At 47.4% G+C, this 18,878-nt stretch overlaps 1 protein-coding gene across 2 annotated transcripts in view; it reads right to left on the reverse strand.

Moving 5' to 3' along the window:
* Grid1 (glutamate ionotropic receptor delta type subunit 1) overlaps nt 1–18,878 on the reverse strand; it is a 703,077-nt gene that overhangs the window by 459,860 nt on the left and 224,339 nt on the right. For both annotated transcript variants that reach the window (XM_048801681.1, XM_048801682.1), the window contains exon 4: nt 13,200–13,405. In XM_048801681.1, the coding sequence (XP_048657638.1) occupies nt 13,200–13,405 (206 nt within the window). The remainder of the gene's footprint in view (nt 1–13,199; nt 13,406–18,878) is intronic.

Here is an 18,878-nt window from a genome sequence, read left to right on the forward strand (position 1 = left end):
TCTTAGCTTTCTAGAAGGAAAGTCCTTACAGCAGCCAGGCTGGCCCATTTGCAAACCAATTAATAATGTGTAAAGTGCTTTAGGCTGACTGCTAGCTCCTCACAGGAAGCCGCCATGGTGGCCGCCAGGAGGCTGAGCTCATCCCTGGGAGCTGGCTCTGTGAGGCGTGAAGCAGGGGCCACCCCAAGGAGCACAGGAACCTGAGCACAGGAAACACAAAAGAGGCTGCCAGGCAGGGGGCTGCCCATCTGGGGTCTTGTGCCCTCTCTGTGGCCCTAGCAAGCAAAGCAGGTAGAAGGAGCACCTCCCCAGAGTCGTCAGACGGGGCTCCACATGCACCATGTCCCTGTGGGCTGAGAACTGAATTACCATGACACTCGAGTTCTCATGTCCCTAAGCTACTTCTTATAGAGTCAGAAAATGGCAGAGATAACACCTTCAGCCTGGTCTCCTTTCAGATTATACTTCTCACTTGTCACAAATGTCCAGCGACTTCTCATTAGATTAAAATCAAGTCCCACAATCTTACAATGAGTTGAGAGGCCCCTGTGCTTGAACCCATGTTCCCTCCCAAAATTCACCTGTCGCTGCTCTCCCCCTGACTCACCCTGCACACTGGGCAACCGCCTCCTTGCTGATCCTCCAACATGCTGAGCACATTTCAGCCTCAGCCTCAGGACCTTTGCATGTGCTATTCCAGCTGCCCACATCTCCCTGCAGCCAGATCTTGCTTGATGGATACCATCACTTCCTTTCAGTCTCCGCAAACACCTCCTTTTGTCCCTGGCCACCTCTCTAAAGTGCTACTCTCTTCTTTCATTGTTTATTTTTCTTCATGGAGGTTATGACTACCTGATCTACTTCATTTAGTGTCTGACTCCCCACCTCCACTAAAATGGCCACCTTCTTCCTGCACAACCTCAGGGTATAGAACAGGGCCTGGCCCATATTCACTGCTCAATGAATATCCAATCCATTTCAAGACAGACAAACAGACCAGAGAGGAAAGTCAGTGACAAGGGGAATGGGACAAAGCCAGGAGGAAATTGGTGTGAATCTTGGTCCAGGGTTCTTGAGAGCTACCAGGTATGACGCGAGGAACTCGACAGTTCCTCAAAGGCCTAGCTGACACACCCACTCTCTGAAGGTCTGCTTGGCATTGCCCTTTATATGCACTGTGGGAAGCAACTGAGAGGCTAGGTTGGTCCCTCCCACAAATGAGACAGAGTTTTAGAAGATGGGCCCTCGCTCTGGGCACTAATGACTGAGGCTTGCCCTGGTCAGGGCCCATGAGATGTTGCACCCACAGCAGGGACTGGGGAAATAAAGTCTGGCACTAGAACATAGAAAGCGTGTGGCTTCCACATCACTGATGAGGGACAAGTCATTTGCCACTCAGACTCCAAATAAGAAGCTGTTTCTCATGCTAAAGATCAAGCAAGCCAAAACCCTCCTCTCCCCAGGGCAGAGAGAGGGAAGTGACAGAGCTGGTGTGCTATGAATGCACAAAAGAGAAACCTACAAGTCCCACAAAGAGAAAGCTGCTAGTTCTGGGATAATAAGCAACTAGCAGCAGCATCATGGAGTACTGTTGGGGTAGCAAACACCAGCGATAACCATCCTGGAGAGTTGACCTGCACTCGGCAAAGACCAAGAAACAGAGAGAGATGCCTACAATTGCTAAAGAGCTTGATTAGCATTGAGTGTGGACTTTGAGAAATGACAGGTGGTAAAAACAAGAACAAGGGAAGATCCCAAGGCAGGTCAGCAGGGTCCTGGCACTGACCACAGTCACTGCTCTCAGCTCTCCTAACAGCCCACCTGCCTTCACCTCCATATTTTCTCCTTGACATTGGGTTTATATCTTATGTTGTACCTGGCTGTCATTCCAAAGGCTTTAGCCATTCTTATCAAACCCTTTGGTTGTCTTCAAAATCCCCTAGTTAGAGAACTACCCAACAGGTAGCATGGTTGCCTGGACTGGGTGGACCCACTTGGCCATAACGGAGCAGAGAAGGGTGGAGACACAGCAAAGCAATGTGGGAGGGGCTATGTGTGGATCTATTTCCAACCCAATGCTCACAGTTGGGCACCCAGTTTTCTTGCTCACTGTTCTTCCTAAGTATGAGTGTTCTCATTCATATTCTCATTCTCTCTCTCTCTCTCTCTCTCTCTCTCTCTCTCGTTTAGCTTGGCAACTCTTTAAGGACATGTCTCTCTCCCTACAAGGGGTCCAGAAAGGAAGCCCACTCGGGGTGGTAACCTGGCCTTGATAAAGCCTTCTCATCTGAGAGTAACTCTAGAAGTGAAAATCACCAGCAGTTGTCCCTCCTTCTACCACCTCAGTGAGAAGCCACTAACAGACACCCCTGGTCATATGGGCCATCTCCAACGTCTCCAACTCAGATGGGAGATGTCCTGAACTTCCCTCTGTGCTCCTCAGAAGACCTGTAGGCGCCTAGGCAGCATCTCGAGCCCCAGAGGACATGGAGATCCCCTCTCCTCCCTCACCCAATGTTTCTTCCAAATGAGTGCTAGAGCAACAGCCCAGTGCTGGGCTGGCTGAGGGCCAGGAGCACTTAGTCCCTTTCTTCTAGGCCTGTCCTTCAGTACCCTGAGGGGCACCCCACATTTGGTTTTCTTCACTTGGTTCTGGGGACTATGCTTCCTGACACAGAGCAGGTAAGGAGCCAGCCTTCTGCCAGGTTTCCCCTTCTCTGAGCCAACAACACTTTGACCTTGACCCCAATAGCCCCAGATTGGTTCTATTATTTCAGCAAAGATTATGAGCAAATTCCCAAAACCCTCCATAGACACAGTAACAGAAATACCATTCACAAAGCAGCAGTCCTGGGCCCTTCATGAGCTTTATCTCATGTCATTCCCATGGCAACCCTATGAGTACGAATATCCCAGCTTACAGACCAGTACACAGGCTCAAAAGTTGGCACCAAAAGCAGAGCTGAGATCTGACTGTCCCTCAATTTGCTCCAAAGATGCCGCCCCTTCCTCCTTGCTGCCAGCATCCCTGACCCCTGAGGAGGCAGCCGAGCATGGAAAAGCAGCAGATTTCCTCAGCAAAGAGAATAGATGGAGTGGGCAAGAGAGGAAGGGGACAATCCCAGGCCCTCTATCCTCATATTTTATAGAAATTAAAGTGGCTCCAGTCCTGCATCTCCCATGTGGTAGGAAACCACTCTTTTCCCTCCCTTCTCCATGGTGTCCCCAAGGCTTCTCTGGTGGGGTTGGGGTGTGCATGGGTGCTTCTCCTGGTAAATGTTTCCTTCCACGTTTTACTACCCTCTGGTTCAATTTTTTTAACCTTACCAATGTATCCATCCCTTTGATGTATTAAAAATATGAGTAGACTACTAGAAGAAGGTGGAAACTGCAGGCAGGTGGGGCACAGTTGGAGGAAGTAGTTCAATGTGGGCATGCCCTTGGCAATTATATCTTGTCCCTAGCCCCCTTCCTTTCCCCCTCCTTCTCCCCTCCCCCCTCATGGCTGTCATGAGCTGAGCAGATATCCTCCACCGCACCCTTCCACCATGATGGTTCTGCGTTGGAACCAGTCAACCATGGACTGAAAGCTCTGAAACTAAATCTTTCATCTTCCAAGTTGTTTCTCTTCAGTATTTGTCACAGTGACGAAAACTTGACCAATACTGGCACGCAGGAGCAATTCTGAAAATGTGGAGATAGTGTCCTGGGGACGGGGAGAGGCCGTACCACTCCCTGCAGTTCTCTCCAGGTCACCCTCACAATCCCTGACACCAACCACCAGCGCATTCCAAACTTGAGAATGTTGCTCAGGGTCACGCATGAGTCTTCATGTTTCTCCATGCCCTTGGCTCACCCACCTCCCTGTGATGACAACAGTTATTGGTACCTTCTGGATGCACAGTGCCATGGTAAGCTTTGTGAGAGAGGAAAGAGGAAGACCTGCACCCCATGACACACTGTGTTAATTCTTAGAGTAACCTCGAGAGACAGGCATGATTAACTCCATTGTGTAGATGGGGGATCAAAGCCCAGAAAGCCTCAGGATAAGGAAGTAGGGCAGGCATTTGGCCAGGTCTGCCTGGAACTTGCCCTCTCCTGCCCATAGACAAAAAGGAGATATAAATGCCCTCAGACCCTCTGGGATCCAGAAGCTCCCATGAAAGCAGTTGTTCTGGCTGTCAGGAGAGGGGCAGAGGCAGCCCACTCATGCCTGCACATCATTGGCAGAGGTGCTGGCAGGAGAAGCCACTCAGGGGCTGGGGGTGGTGTCATCCCCACATGAGGTCTCAGGGGTGTTCAGTCCACCTACCCTGTATTCTACCTGCTCCTCCATGGTAGTGGTCATCAAATCCTCTCTGCATCTAGTTCTAAGATGAAAACAAGCTTCCCCTGGACCTGTCAAGGGGGACAAGTCTCCTTACCCAATAGCACAGAGTGGAAAAGAGGTGGGCTTAGAGTAAAGCTGTTCTGAATTCATAGACCAGCTCTGTCACTTTTCACTTGTGAGATTATGAGCAAATCCCCAAATCCCCAAGGCTCCTGTGATCTCTCACAACTCCAGCATTGTTGAGAAAATTTGGTGAGACAGAGGGTCCGCATAAGCAAACTTGACAAATAAAGGCTAGTTTACCCCTCTCTCTTTCCACATCCCCCTTTTCACCATCCTTACCCCAAAGTCAAGCAATATTGAAAAGTAATAAAAGGAGGCATATGGCCCCAGCACACCCCTAAACCTGCCAGCCAACCATTTCCTCCCAGGAAGCTCATTTGTATACTGGGGTGACAGGAGATGGGTTACAAAACAGTCCCAACTTTCCACCCCTGTATCTACTCTCTTTGTTGTTTCACACTCAAGAGAAGTCCTCCCCGCAGCAGTAGAATCTCTTTCTCTTGCCGATTGGGCTGACTTTGTGACGTGCTTTGGTCAAGAGATTGCACCAGAAGCAAGAATGTGCCAGGTCTGAACCTAGGTCTCAAGCAACCCTGAGCACTTACGCTGGCTGTCTTGCAATTCTGCTGCTGCACATAAATAGACCTGGGTTCACATGACTGATGATGAGAGACCTGTGTCCTGGTCATCCTATCACCCAAGTTCAAAGGTGGCTGGTTACCATGCTCACCAGCCAGCACAGATGCATGAGACAGCCCAGCTGAAATTAGTTGATCTGACCCGGGTCTACTGACAAGACTCATGAACGGCAACAAATGTTTGTTTCATCGCATTGAGTTTCCGGATGGCTTGTTACACTGCATTAGCTGACTGATACAGAGGCCTTTTCCTCTCCACGCAGATTGGCAGCTCCACAAGATGGCAAGTGACCAAGATCAAGTTTCTTCTAGCCCCAAGTGAGGGTTCCATTTGGGAGCTACCACATGCAGAGGGCAGCCAACATGGAAGCTGCATGAAACGCACAGTTTTCTGAGATGAGTTCATGACAATTTGGATAGTATCACCTCACCTCTGCCTTTCACAACACTCCCATGCCCTCCTATGGCACTCCCACCATGCTCCCTATCCAGCTCTTCCATCAGAGGCTCCTCAGGCTGAAAGCTCTTGGAGATCTGAGGTACAGAAAGGGTAGCCGAGTTACTTTGGCTATCACAAGTGCCCATTTCCCTTTGTAAGTGCCTTTTCTCAGGCCTCCTGCCTCCCCAGCCAAGAGGCTTCTGGGGAGAAACTGACATTTTGCTCAGCTATTTAATGACCTGCAAAGGAAGGAAAGAACCCCAGGTGTCTTCAGGCCCATATTTTAGGTTCATGATCTCTCTCTTTGACCCCAGGAAGGAGCCGACAGTCCTCCTGGACAGCATGAGTGAAGCCTTCAGCATCCCTGAGCACCAAGAATGAGGTGGCATGACTCCAAAGGTAACTCAGAATAGAAGCAGCCCTCAACCAGAGAACAAACACCAGAAAGTCCAGCGGCATTTAGACACTATCCGCCCATGATTGCTAGGATGCTTCTTTGAAATATCAAAAATCAGCGAATAGATAAAGAATAGGTGGCAGCCATCCATAATGAAATTATGGCATATGTTGGTAAATGGATGAAAATGGAGAAGATCATGCTAAGTGTTAAATAAGCCAGACGCAGAAAGTCAAAGGTTAAATGTTTTCTCCCATTATGTGGAAACCAGAGCAAAATAAAGGGGGAGGGGAAGGGAAGGTGGGGGATCCCATGAAAATAGAAGGGAGGTCAGTGGAATAAAGGACAAGGGAAGAGGGATGGGAAAGGGGAGGAACTATAGGAAGAAATTGACAAAATATGCCATGTACATATAAGAATACACCACAGGGAAGTTCATTCACAGAGACATATATATATATATATATATATATATATATATATATATATATATATATATATATATATCACCAATTTTGCAAACTACAAATAAATAGAAGGAAGACCAGTAAACAAGAGGAAAGAGAACAGGGGTGGGAGAAGGGGCAGGAAAGAGAAAGTACTAGGAACTCAAATGGAGCAAATTATATTCCATGCATGTATGGTTATGTCAAAATGAACCCCAATAGTATGTATAACTATAATACACTAAATAAAAACATTTAAAAATTCAAACAAATTTTCTTTCAGAACAGTGTTTTACTGGGGTGTCCCTACTTGCCAGGAGCATTAAGAATTTTATGCAGTCGACCTTCTGGGCAGTTGAATTCTAAACAATATTTGTATGGAGGCAGAAGCCAGTGCTCCCCAGAGTCTACCCTTCCTTTATCCATTTGCCAACCATCTTGCCCAAACCCTAAGAAGGTGACTAGAAAAGATGAGCAGGTCCCAGTTCCTGTGCCTAACACTCCCATGTCACAACAGATGAAAGATGCAACAAATGGTCATGTCAAAAGTGACGGGTGCGAGGTTGGCTCTCAGTTGATGTATCAGTGGAGGTGTGTTCAGGTAGCAGCAGGTCCTGAGGATGTGACAATGGAGTGGGACACCAGAGGCCAGCAAGACTAGTACTGCTTAGTCACAGAGGGTATCTCCTGACAACTTCCCCAGCAAACATGGAGCTTGAAAGGATGAGCAAGAAGCGAGGGACAGAGAAGGAAGAGGACGAAGTCCTTGTGAAGTCTCCAAACACAGGACCTAATATGATAACTCTCTGTCCTTTTTCCCATCTCAGCCAGGCCCTGAGTTCTGACTGCCTCTCACAGCTGCTGAGCTCCAAACCTGCCAGAATAAACTAGAAAATGTCTCTTCCTTGTGATCTCATTTCTAAAAACTTGCGAGAGAAAAAATGAATTTTTCAGACTGACAGTACTTTTGCTAAAGTGCCAAGGCTTTATAATCTGTAAACAGTAGGATATGATTAAATGCAAATGTGGGGCCATATTTAAGAATTAATCTTCTATAATTAATTAGTAATTGAAAATATTCTGGTAAATGATACTTAAATGACACAGAATTATCCTAGCTTTGAGTGATAAAGTCATCTGCTAAAAATTTACAGTGTTGGCGTGAGAAATATTTGCATATATCATGTGGGACAACAGAACATGGTGATTACTTAATTTACCTTGGCTATAAATGCAGTAAGAGCATAATCTTTATATTCAAATTATGGGAGGTTCACTCACTGCAGCAGAATCAGAGAAGCAACTGATTTGAAGCCAGGAGGTAACCCAGTTCTGTTAAGGATCAAATTGGCCTCCAGCCATGCTCCATGCCTGCGAAGCCACTCTGGGGAGGCTTACTGGGAGAAACTCCTTCCCACATCGTCCCGTCACTCTCACTACTCTGCTCAGCCTGAGCGAAAGGTGCCACTCACTCCCAGAGCAATGGGAAGCTGTCCTACAGCCGTTCCCCTCCCTGTTCTTTCTCCCATCCTTCTGGTATCTAACTGCAGTGGCACCTGTTGCCACTGTCACTTTGTAACCACCATTTCCTCCCCAGAATTGCAATGCAATGCTTTCCTCAAGCCACTTTGCTACCAGCAATGCTGCTATCCTGCTTGATGTGTGCATACATATTGATGTATGGGTCTGCACTTACACTGTTTGTGTAAGTGTGTGGTAGCCCCCAAAGGACTGTGCCAGTCTCAGAATCTGGTTGTACCAATGTATGTGGATGTTTGATTATATCCTTGGAATATCGTGTGTCCTCCTGTATATGTATGTGTGTGGGCATGTACATGAGTGTGTGCCCAGCTTCCCACACCTGCCTGCACTGCTGCTTACCATAAGTCTGGCTCCCACACACTGTACCCAATTGTCCCCTGCCACACACACCAGCTAGTCCAGGACCATTCTACCTGAAGGAGCATCCCAGGCCCTGTTCACTGACTTATCTTGGATTAAGGTACATTTCTTAGGAAAAATTGAGTTTTCCCAGTTGCAAAGTGTCAAGGCCAATGCCTATGCTGAGAGGTTTCTCTAGGACTTATTGAAAAGCCAAAGACACACACAAGAAAAACTTAACTGCAGGCCTCTCTACTGAAAGTAACAAAATATAAAATATCCATTCATTTATTCCCTCAACAGCCTCTGTGGACCAGGCCTTGTACTGTTCTCAGAAGATAAAATTGGTAAACACCATACAATTCCTGACCCTGAGGGCATCACATGCAGATTGCCCAACATCTACAGGACACACAGAGATGGACAACGCCTGGGTGCTGGGGCAAGGCAGGCTGCATCTCTCACCTGTGAACTGTGAGCAAGAGCAGAAACTCTTCTCCACCAAGTGTACAAATGGTTGAAATTGTCTCATTTTTCCATTCTTTTGTTTCCAGTGAGACAAAAGAAATGGGGAAGGAGAAAAGGAAATGTGGGGGGAAACAAAAAGAAAGAGGGAGGCCAATGAACAGCTAAAGTGGAGGACCACTTTTCACTGAGAGGTGAAAGGTCAAAGTCCTGGAGCTCCCAACAATGCCCACACATACTTGGAGGGGGCCTCAGTAGTCAGGGTCACAGCCTCTCTGCCAACTACTGGGAACACCAAGCAATACATAGCTTTGGTGTGTGGACACAAGTTTCAATGTCACAGCTGGTCTCAGTGAGGAGATACCAATGTTCCTGCCCAGAACTTGATATGATTCCTAATTTGCAAGAGGCACCCATTAAGTACATGCTGGGTGAGTGGAGATTGGATAGATGGATTGAAACAGATGGACAGATGAAAGGATAAACATGATGGACAGCTAACAGACTGATGGGCGAGTACGATTTCTACCGAAAAGCCAAGATAGAGCCTAAGACCAAAACTGACAGTGGACTGAGGTCTCCCCATCAAACCTGACCTGGAGGGAGCAGAAGTAGTAAGATGTATAAACAGTACGCCATTGACCTCTCAGAACCTGAAAAGGACCCAAGAACAAACCAGTCTTGAAGCAGAGATTCCTGGCCCCCAACTAGGGAGCTCTCCCTGCTGCCATCCCAGCCTCAGCTCCAGCCACTCCTGGTCCTGCACACCCACCACTGCTAAGACCCTCTCCCCTACTCCCGCCCTTATCCATATGGTTAGTGAGAGTCATTCCTATAGACCCACCCCGAGTGTCACCTACTCCAGAAAGCTTTCCTGGATCCTCTGGCCACCCTATCTCTTCCTGCCTAGAGGGTATTGCTCCATGCTCAAAGTCTCAGAAGGGCCAGTTCACACTGCTGCCATCACAGGTAAAGACAATATCACAGGTGAGGTTACCGCCCACTGAAGCCTCACTCAGCACCCAGCAGCCCAGAGAAGAACCAATACCTGACAGAGAAGATAATATACCCAACTAGGGTATATTGGGAAAAGCCATTCTCCCTCCAAGGCCAAGGGCAAAGCAGAACAATCCCCACTTAGAAGAAGGGATTCCCCATGACCTGCACCCTCAGGAGGCCTCAAGGGAACCCTATGGTGAGCCCCAGGCCTGGAACAAGGAGACCAGGGCACTGTCACCTCTAAGCCCAGGCTCTGCAAAGGGAGTCTTCAAACCACTTTTTTAAGATGATACATTGATGTGGTGGCTGTTGAGACTGTCAAAAAGACTCAGGAGAAAATGTGGAATTAAGATTGAACAATGGGCAGATCCAGATGGAATCTCCTACAGAAGCCCAGAGAGTCCTCCAATCAAGTCCCAATGCCTCAGTCTGCTATAGCCAGCCTTCCATTCACCACCAAGCCCAGGGTCCCTGAACCTGCCAGCTCCAGCCAGTGTGGCCCTTTGTGAAGTGGGATGACAGAGAGGCCAGTGTACCATTTGTCCCCCAGGCCAAGAGTCACCCATAGTGGAAGAATGCATTGGAGACACTGCTCAGAGAAGCAGTTCCCAGTGCAGCAAATTGGCAGACTGGTAGGTCACAATGGAAAGCCATGTCCTTGTCATGAAAGACTTGCTGTTGAAAGTGCCAGCTCAGCAGATTCACATTCAGCAAAATGTAGAAGGCAGATCTGTCTTCCTCACCCAATCCCATTCCACAGGGTTTTTCAGTGGAGAAAGCGCCATTACAGCTGAGAAGGACACAAAACCCACACAGCTATACCATTTCCCATTGGGCACAACATCGACATATTATCCAGGGCTGTGGTGGCCAGGAGTCTGTTTACTTCTTCATAACAGTGTTTTAAGTTTCATAAAATTCAGAATATGCTCTGGTGTTGGGTTACCCTGTGAACATCATCTGTCTTTATCACAACAAAAAGGAAGTTGGATCCGTATGCTCAAGAAGCCCTAACAATGTCCCCAGACAGTGGTGAAGGCTTTGGGAAGGTATGGCATTCCCAATTATCTCCTAGGAGACCTTCTAGGCCAGTCACTCAGACAGGTCATATTCACCTCCCAAGTCCAGATCGCTTCCCTACCATACTTAGTAGATGCAATAAAACTCTTTGGACGTAATACCTGAAAAAACCTCTCTAGACCTTGGCTAGAGGCAACCAAACCATATCTTCCCCCCCAGAAAGCCAGCGCAGCTATATGCTACCCACTACAGAAAGTGTAGTACAATGTGTTCTCTGTAGTTACCACCAAAGAGCTCTGGAGCTGGTCAAATCTAGATTCGAATTCTGTTCAATCCCTTAGTGGCAATCTGTATGACTTTAAGCAAGCATTTAACTTCTTCTGTTTTGCAGTTTTCTTGTCTGCAAGGTGTACAGATAAGAGAACACACAAGAGGGCCAGGCCCTTGATGGGCATCCAGAAACAATGGCTTCTTCTCCCAATGGCAGGGCAGAGGACTGGCAACCAAGATTCTCACCAATGTGAGCCAAACTCAAGAGCAGGAGTGGTTTGCGCTATGCCCAAAATCCATATGTCATACTTGCCATCAGTCTCCCATCACCCCTCCCAGAGACTTGTCACTCTTGTCTGATATTGAAAATAGATATTCCAGTGCCCCCCCCCAGCCCTGAAGAACCCAGCAACACAAAGGTTTTGCAAACACAGCCTGGGGAATTGGAAAAGGCAGCAGACCAGAGCCAAGCAGAGTGTATCCAGCACTACAGGAGTTTGCATAATTAACCGCTTGGAAATAATGTCTTTAGGGCAATATTGGTTGTGTGTTAAATCCTTCCAGGGCCTGGAAACAAGAAGGGACTGAATTTTTCTCTGGAAGCAAAATGCATGTGTGTGTGTGGTGAAAAAGACAGATGCTTCTCAAAAAAGCTCCATGCCAAGTGTTTAATCATCACTGTCACCTCCTTTATCCCTGTTTTACATATGCAGAAACTAAGGCTCCAAAGGTGAGGCAAGTTGGCCAAGGTCACACAAATAGTAAGAGAAGCTGGGACTTGACCGCAAATCTGTTGAACTCCAAAGCCAGTATTCTTTCCACTCCCAAACTTCATGGCAGAACAGCGGAAAGGAGGAAGGGAAGCAAGAAGAGAGGGCAAGGCATTAGCAAGAAGGTGAAGGGAGGAGGCTGGCAAAAGAATTATCAGACAGCATCCCCGCAGCATGTGCTGTCTGGGGGTAAAGAGCAAGGAGAAAAGCCATCCCAGGAGCAGACTTTTGCAAATACGCTGCTGGAAACATTCTGAGAAAGGCTGGGCACATTAGTGGTGCTAATCCTAGTCTGCCCATTACTGGACTGAATCACTGCATACAGCAAAATAGGTTCTGGTGAAAATGGAGAGAGCCAACAGGACATCACAACCCAGCTGACCACCAGCGTGATCAGGGGCCCTGATTAGCCAAGAGCGTCAGGGCTGCCGGCCAATTGCACCAAATTAAGCGTTCCCAATTTCAAGTTCTCTGGCAGTGGGCTTCGTGCTGGTTCCTGATGTATGAGGTAGCATTTTGAGTAATAATTAATTAGAGGGGAAAGCAGAATAAGCAAAGCAAAGTACATCAAATGGAATTAATATAATTTTGCCTTTCTCTTTATTCCACTTTCAATCACAGAAGGCCAGCAAGGTGATTTGGATTGTGTGGAGAAAGGGCAGGGAGCATCCAGCTGTCCTATGACCCATTCAGGGCTCCCCTGCTCCCAGGCACACCCACATCCCCAACATATCCACCCCTGCAAAAACCAACTCAGGCTGGAGAGGGCCCACCAACTAACTGCTCACGGATCACCTCTCTGTCATGAGATCACTGGGGCCAGCACCAATCAGCCAGCTCATTCTAGTTTGGAGTTCTCCAGTTTGTTATCAAATGAATACGTTCTTTATTAAGCTGGTGAGTCCTGTCTTCATTAGAAAGTCCTAACCCCTAAAAGAGGTATTTTAAAACACACATGTGTGCGCACATGCACGCACATGCACACACACACTGATTAGCCCAAGCACCAAAGAAATAAGCATGCACAAGGTATCATTTGACAATATGCAACGGACACCTCCTCCAGATGCTAACAAATCCACAGCAGACCTGCCCACTTCTGCAGAGAACTAGAAATTTATTTTATCCCTACAGGCTTACACCTGTCAACAAAGAGGAAAATTAAGGGGAGGGAAAAAAAAAAAAAAGCAAACCCGAGTTTTGACTCAGAAATTTCTGACAGTGACTTGTAAGCAAGCTTCCCACCAGCTACGACACAGCCTCTCAGAGCCTGAGAAGGCCTTGGAACACCTGTCAGACCAATCAGCAGCAGAGCCTTGCTCAGGCCAACCCCTGCATGGCCATGTGTTGTAGGCCAACGTCCATGGATTGCCACATCTGTTTTGGCCTACACGAGAAGGCTGCGCCTTGCAGCTCACCTGTGCCATACCCTGTGACCCGTGGGGACGTGGCATCTGCAGCCTCAGGCTCCCATGACCTACCTCATTGATGAAGGAGTGCGCCCCCTGCGGGCTGAGCAATAGGATGGCACGGCGCAGCGTGTCCCGGTAGCGATTCAGTTCCTCTGTCTTCATGGTGGTGAAGAGGCTGGTGAATACGTGGCTAATGTTCTTGTCCACCTTTTGCAGAGAAACATCAAGGCCCAGCCGCGAGGCCTGATCCAGAAAGCTTTGGAGCCCACGGATGTCTGAAAGTGGAAGAAGAGGAGGAGGAGGAGAGAATTATCTTTAAGTGGGAAGGGAACTTGAAGGGATTCTAACTCCAGTGCTCCCCTCCTGGGCAATCTACCACCAGAAGCAAGGGTTCAAGTCTGCTACCATGGTCCAGAGAGGCCATGTGCCCAGCCCAAAATGACTATGTCTATCACCATGGGGAGCCCTTCCTGCCGTTCAAAAAGTCATATGGTTAGAATGCACCAATCATGATCAGCTTCTCTTCTCTCCCTGTATGAGCCCAGTTCTGGCAGTTCTGTCCTCTAGGCTATGTGAGCTGGTGGTCCCTGGCCACAGCCCCATTTCCCTCCACCTCCTTCTGCTCCTTGCAGTTGAGACCTCTTGACTCAATGGAGTGTTGAGGCCACTGGCCTCCCAGAACAGATATAAAGAGGCTTAAAAAAGCTTATTCTTCTTTTATTCTTTTTTTTAGCAGACATAAGAATTATACTCATTTACAAAGCACAGTATAATGTTTCAGTACATGTAGACATTGTGTAAAAAGCAAATCAGGGCAATTAGAATACCCATCCCCTCATAAATTTATTATTGATTAGTGGTGAGAACATTCAAAATACTCTTATCTGCTCAGCAATTTTCAACACAATATTGTCAACCATAGTCACTCTTCTGTGCAACAGAACATCAGAATTTATTCCTCCTATCTAACTGCATTTGTACCCACTGATCAATCTCTCTCTCCACTGCTTCTAGTTACACTTCCCAGTCTCTGGGGAACCACAGTTATACTCATTACTTCTATGAGATCAACATTTTTAATTCTACAAGAGTGATATAATGCATTATTTGTTTACTACAACACTAGCCACAAAAAAAACAAAACATAGAAGCAACCTAAGTGTCCATCAACTGATGAACAAAGAAATGTGGTAGATATGCACAGTGGAGCACTATTTGATCATAAAACAGGAGATCCTGACATTGGTGCCAACACAAATAAACCTGGAGGACATTATGTAAAGTAAAATAAACCAGGCACAGAAAGACAAGTACTTCTTAACCAATCAGAGGGTGTGGATATGGCTCAAGGCACCGAACACAAGAGGAACAGGGACATCCCAACTATAAATACTCAGCAGAGCTGTAAACCCCTCCTCTCCTGAGCACCAGCATGGCTCATACCTGTGCATTGTAAGCTGGAGACCATCTCAGCACTAAGCAGCTGCCCACACAGAAACCAGCAGTGGGCTCCTATGTCTGGCACGCAATAGCTTTCTGCGGGTGCTAATGAGAGTTCCTCCCAGATCTTGTCTATCCCATAACATAGCCAGTAAGCCACATGTAGCTATTAAATTTTAATAAATAGGTTGATTTATTAAGTTAATTAAAATGAAAGAAAAATCCATACTTAGTTCCTCAGTCACAGTAGTCACATTTCAAGTACCCAACAGCCAGTCTGGCTGTTGGTTACCATATTGGACAGTGCAGATAGAGATGATATGTGATAGATCATCACAGGAAGTCCTACTGTAGGGCACTGCCTGGAGAAACCATATTTTAACCAGCATAGTGCAAGTGATGTCCCCAAATATGATAGATCAGCTGCTTCAGGCCCCTGGTAATGTCCTCCCTCCTCCCATGCCTTTTCCCTGGCATCATGAAGACCTCGCCAGTGCTGCTTCTGACTTTAGCCATATGGCCTGCCTTGGCCTATGGGACAATTGTAAACTTAGCACGGAGGTTCAAATGAGTATTTGTGCATCTCCATTTTTGCTCTTCAGAACATCCACTACCTTCAGAACATCCATAAGCTATCCTGCTGAAGGGATGAGCAGACAGAGAGAAGACTCAGACCAGCCCCCAAGCAGTCACCCCCAGCCACATGCCAGCTGAACTCACACACATGAGTGAGGCCAGAGCAGCTGCCTGACTGAACTATAGACTCATCAAAAATAATAAATGACTCTTGTTCTAAGCCACTAAATTTTGAGATGGTTTGTTTCCCAGCAATAACTAACTGATAAGCCAAGGTCATTGGATGGATTATATCTAGTAGACCTCATGAAAATGTAAATGAAACAGCAAGGTCTATACCTTAAAAAGTCACCCCTCCACAAATTGCCTGTAGCACTATCCACATGGGCTGAGCGTGAGCCAGACCGGGATTGAAGCCATGTGTCCACAGGAAGCTTCTGCAGCCTTGTCCCTTGCCCAGGACACTAACAGTCTTCACTATCCCCATGACTTAGCTATGACTCAGATCTGAACACAGCTGATAGGACAGATGTGAGGTAGGACACTGAGATGTACCATCTACCAGTTCCTGCTCCTCTGAGCACCTTTGAAGGCCATTGCAAGTCTTTAAAGTGACGAGACTAATCACAGAGTGCCTTTCTGTGTGTTTACAAGACACTTGCATAAAGAAGCCTCATATAGGTTCATAAATCTGGTAGTGCCACCCATGTGATCCTAGGGACCTCAGGAATCATGCCAGCATGGCCAAACTTCTCAGACTGGGGAAGAAGTTCCTTTTAGTCACTTTTCTGAGGACCCCCAGGCTAAAGCATCTCAATGTGGAGGGCTATTTCATTGCCTTAGGGATTAGAAGGTGACAAGAGCAGTGGAAAACATCTAAGGACATACATAGAGGACAAGACCCCTCAGAGCTCTTCGCATGCCCTTGGCTACTGTTTCTGGCTCTTGCTTGGACAGTTCCTAATGGGACTGAGCCATCAGAGAGAGGTTAAGGTCCCGACAGGCAACGGCTGGCTTCTCCCTCCTAGAAATTAGTGATGCCGGCTGAAAGCTCCCAAAGGACCACAGCCCGGGCCGCAATGCCTGCTCCCACCTGACTGAAAAGGTCGGCTCCCAGCCTCCATCCTCTGGAGCTCTTATTCGGCATACTCGGGGAGGGCTTGGAGCAGGTAACCATCAGGAGCACAAGCTAATTTTGCAGTCCCTCTGCCCACTTCCCAAGAATGGAGCCAAGAAAGCCCATTTCTCCAACAAAAGTCATTTTCTCTTTTCTTGCAAGAGACCAAGTTTGCAATGCTACCCTCTTCCACCCACAATAACGCCAGCTCTCTTCTGCTGCTCCCCAAGAAGGAAGAATTTCCCAAGAGAATAGACCAGAGACAGAGCAAGGACAGTGCCCTGGGCTCCCATGGAGTTTTGGACCTGTCCCAGGCCCTTCCTAACAAGCTACCTGTACAGACTAGCCAAGCCCATCCACCATCTTGGGTGTAGCTACCCTCAACAGGCCCACCCCAATTCCACCCACAGGCAGGGAGCTAACTAGAGCCACATCAAGAATCACATCAGTTCTATCCCAGAAAAGGCATGAGAAGGTAAGTGGCCCCAGATCTCTGAAGCATAAACTGTGGAACAGCTACCAGCAGGGATAGGGAAAAGTTCCCACTGTAAGAATTCTTCTCCCCAGGGGAGGAGGAAGTGCAGGGAACATGGAGAAGCCTATTCCTGTGAGGGATGTGACACAGCAATGCCTCAGGATCTTGACTCCCTCTCCCAGCCCCACTTTTAGACTCTGGAATACCCTGGTCACCAGAAATATTTCCATTCCCAGATTGACAGAGTCCTCCTGCCCATGGTCATTCTGCCTTCTATTCTCCAATATTCACCAAGAGCATTCACTGTGGGGCACCTTCCCTGGGTGCTGAAAAACAAAACTGGATGAGCACACGGTGTTCTTGCTGAGGTGGAACTTACATTTCAGGAGTTGAGAACAGACCAGAATAAACAGTGGGATAAACAGACAATTTCCAATGGTGATAAGAGCCCTAAAGAAAATCCATGTTGGTCTAGAGGAGACTTGGAGCGGGGGAAGTAGAAAAAGGCCCCTGTCAGGAAGCAAAAGTGAGAAGGAGGAGCTCTGGAAACCTCTTAGGGAAGAATATTGCAGATAGAACAAACAGCACATGGAAAGTTCCAGAATGAGGCGTCTTCAACACCAAATGAAAAGTCTTGCTCACCCCATGGAGAAGCCTAGACTGTGGAGCTGCCAGAGAAGCCAAGGAGCAGCAGGCACCAGGGACCACCAGGAGCACAGGAGAGATGGGCATCCCATGCCTGTCCTTCTTCCCCTTGGCAGTTCCATAATGCTAATGCTCTGCATGTCTAGGTGACTTGCCTGTCTCCCCCGAGTCTGGCTCAACATACATCACTCTTATCTAAATCTCAAGTCATTAACAAATGGGGAACCTTCCTCCTCTTTGTTGTCCACTGGTTCTCTAGAGTGTACAGTCCAACCACCCATCCTGAAGTCCTCATCTCTCTGGGCTTCAAGACACTCTATGCTATTTCTCTGCCTACCTACTTTCCAATCTCTCCCTCTCACATGTCCAGCCCTATTCCCAGATCATCCTGGGCTTCCTTCCGAACCACCCACTATGTCCACCCTCCTGTCTCTGAGTGCAACACCACCAGACACATATTTACAGAGGCCCACCATGTTCTAGGCTGGTGGAGGCCTCTCCACTCTTCCTCCTAAACACCTGCTGGCCACCTCCACTCTACCTTCTCAGGTTCACCATCAACTCCTCCCTGGACTTCTGCATCAGCCTGCACCAAGGGGCCCTCGCGTCAGCCTGCTACTGCATTCCACCAGCATGTGTGCTCTGAAGGTCATGTCTGTTCTAATAATATAGCCCATCTCTGACCTTCACCGAATAGCAAAAGTTTATTTAAAAGTTGCCAAGAAAGTAATATCCTCAAAAGCACCAGTCAATCAAACAAACAAACAAAAAGCCTTCAAGAGATGTTATCAATGCTCACAAAATAAACTCAGAGTAACTTAGCTTGGACTGAGAGTCTGGTCCTAAGAGTCTTTTCCCTTTTAGTTTTTGTGCCCCCATCACCACCCTCCAGTACCACCTCCACAAACTAGGCACCCTGAGTTCCAGGTAAAGAAACTCTTTGCTCTTTCCCCTGGAGATTCCCCTACACACACTCTACCTGGACACTCCTAGTTTAAAATTTACTAGGAGCTCCATTCCTCCATCAAGATAAAATTCACATCATATTCCCCCCAGGGCCATCTCAGCCCCTCAAGTTGAAATCCAAGACTTCCTCAAATTTAATAGTATAAAGTCTAATAGTAATATAAATGTCTAATAGTAATACATGGGAAGAAGGAACAGGGTCTTCCTCATTTCTCTATCCAACCCAAGGCTCAGCACCCAGCACAGACTCAGGACATTGAGCATTTGTGGAATAGAATTGAACCAAAGCAAACAGCAGCCTGAAAGCCGCTGTGACTTTAGCAACCACGCAATGACGACACATTGGTGGAGGCAAAGTCCTACTAGGCAAGGGAGTGAAGTTGGGAAGTTTCTTCAAAACCTAAGGTTGTCACTGTGACTATCCCTCTATGGCTTTGATAAAAAAATCAGACAGTCACTGGGTATTTTAAATACTTTTTCTGAAAAGTAATTGAAATGAAAGAACACATATCAAATTGCTTCCCCTACG

This window comes from Marmota marmota, unplaced genomic scaffold (assembly GCF_001458135.2).
Source record: "Marmota marmota marmota unplaced genomic scaffold, marMar, whole genome shotgun sequence".
NCBI lineage: Eukaryota > Metazoa > Chordata > Mammalia > Rodentia > Sciuridae > Marmota > Marmota marmota.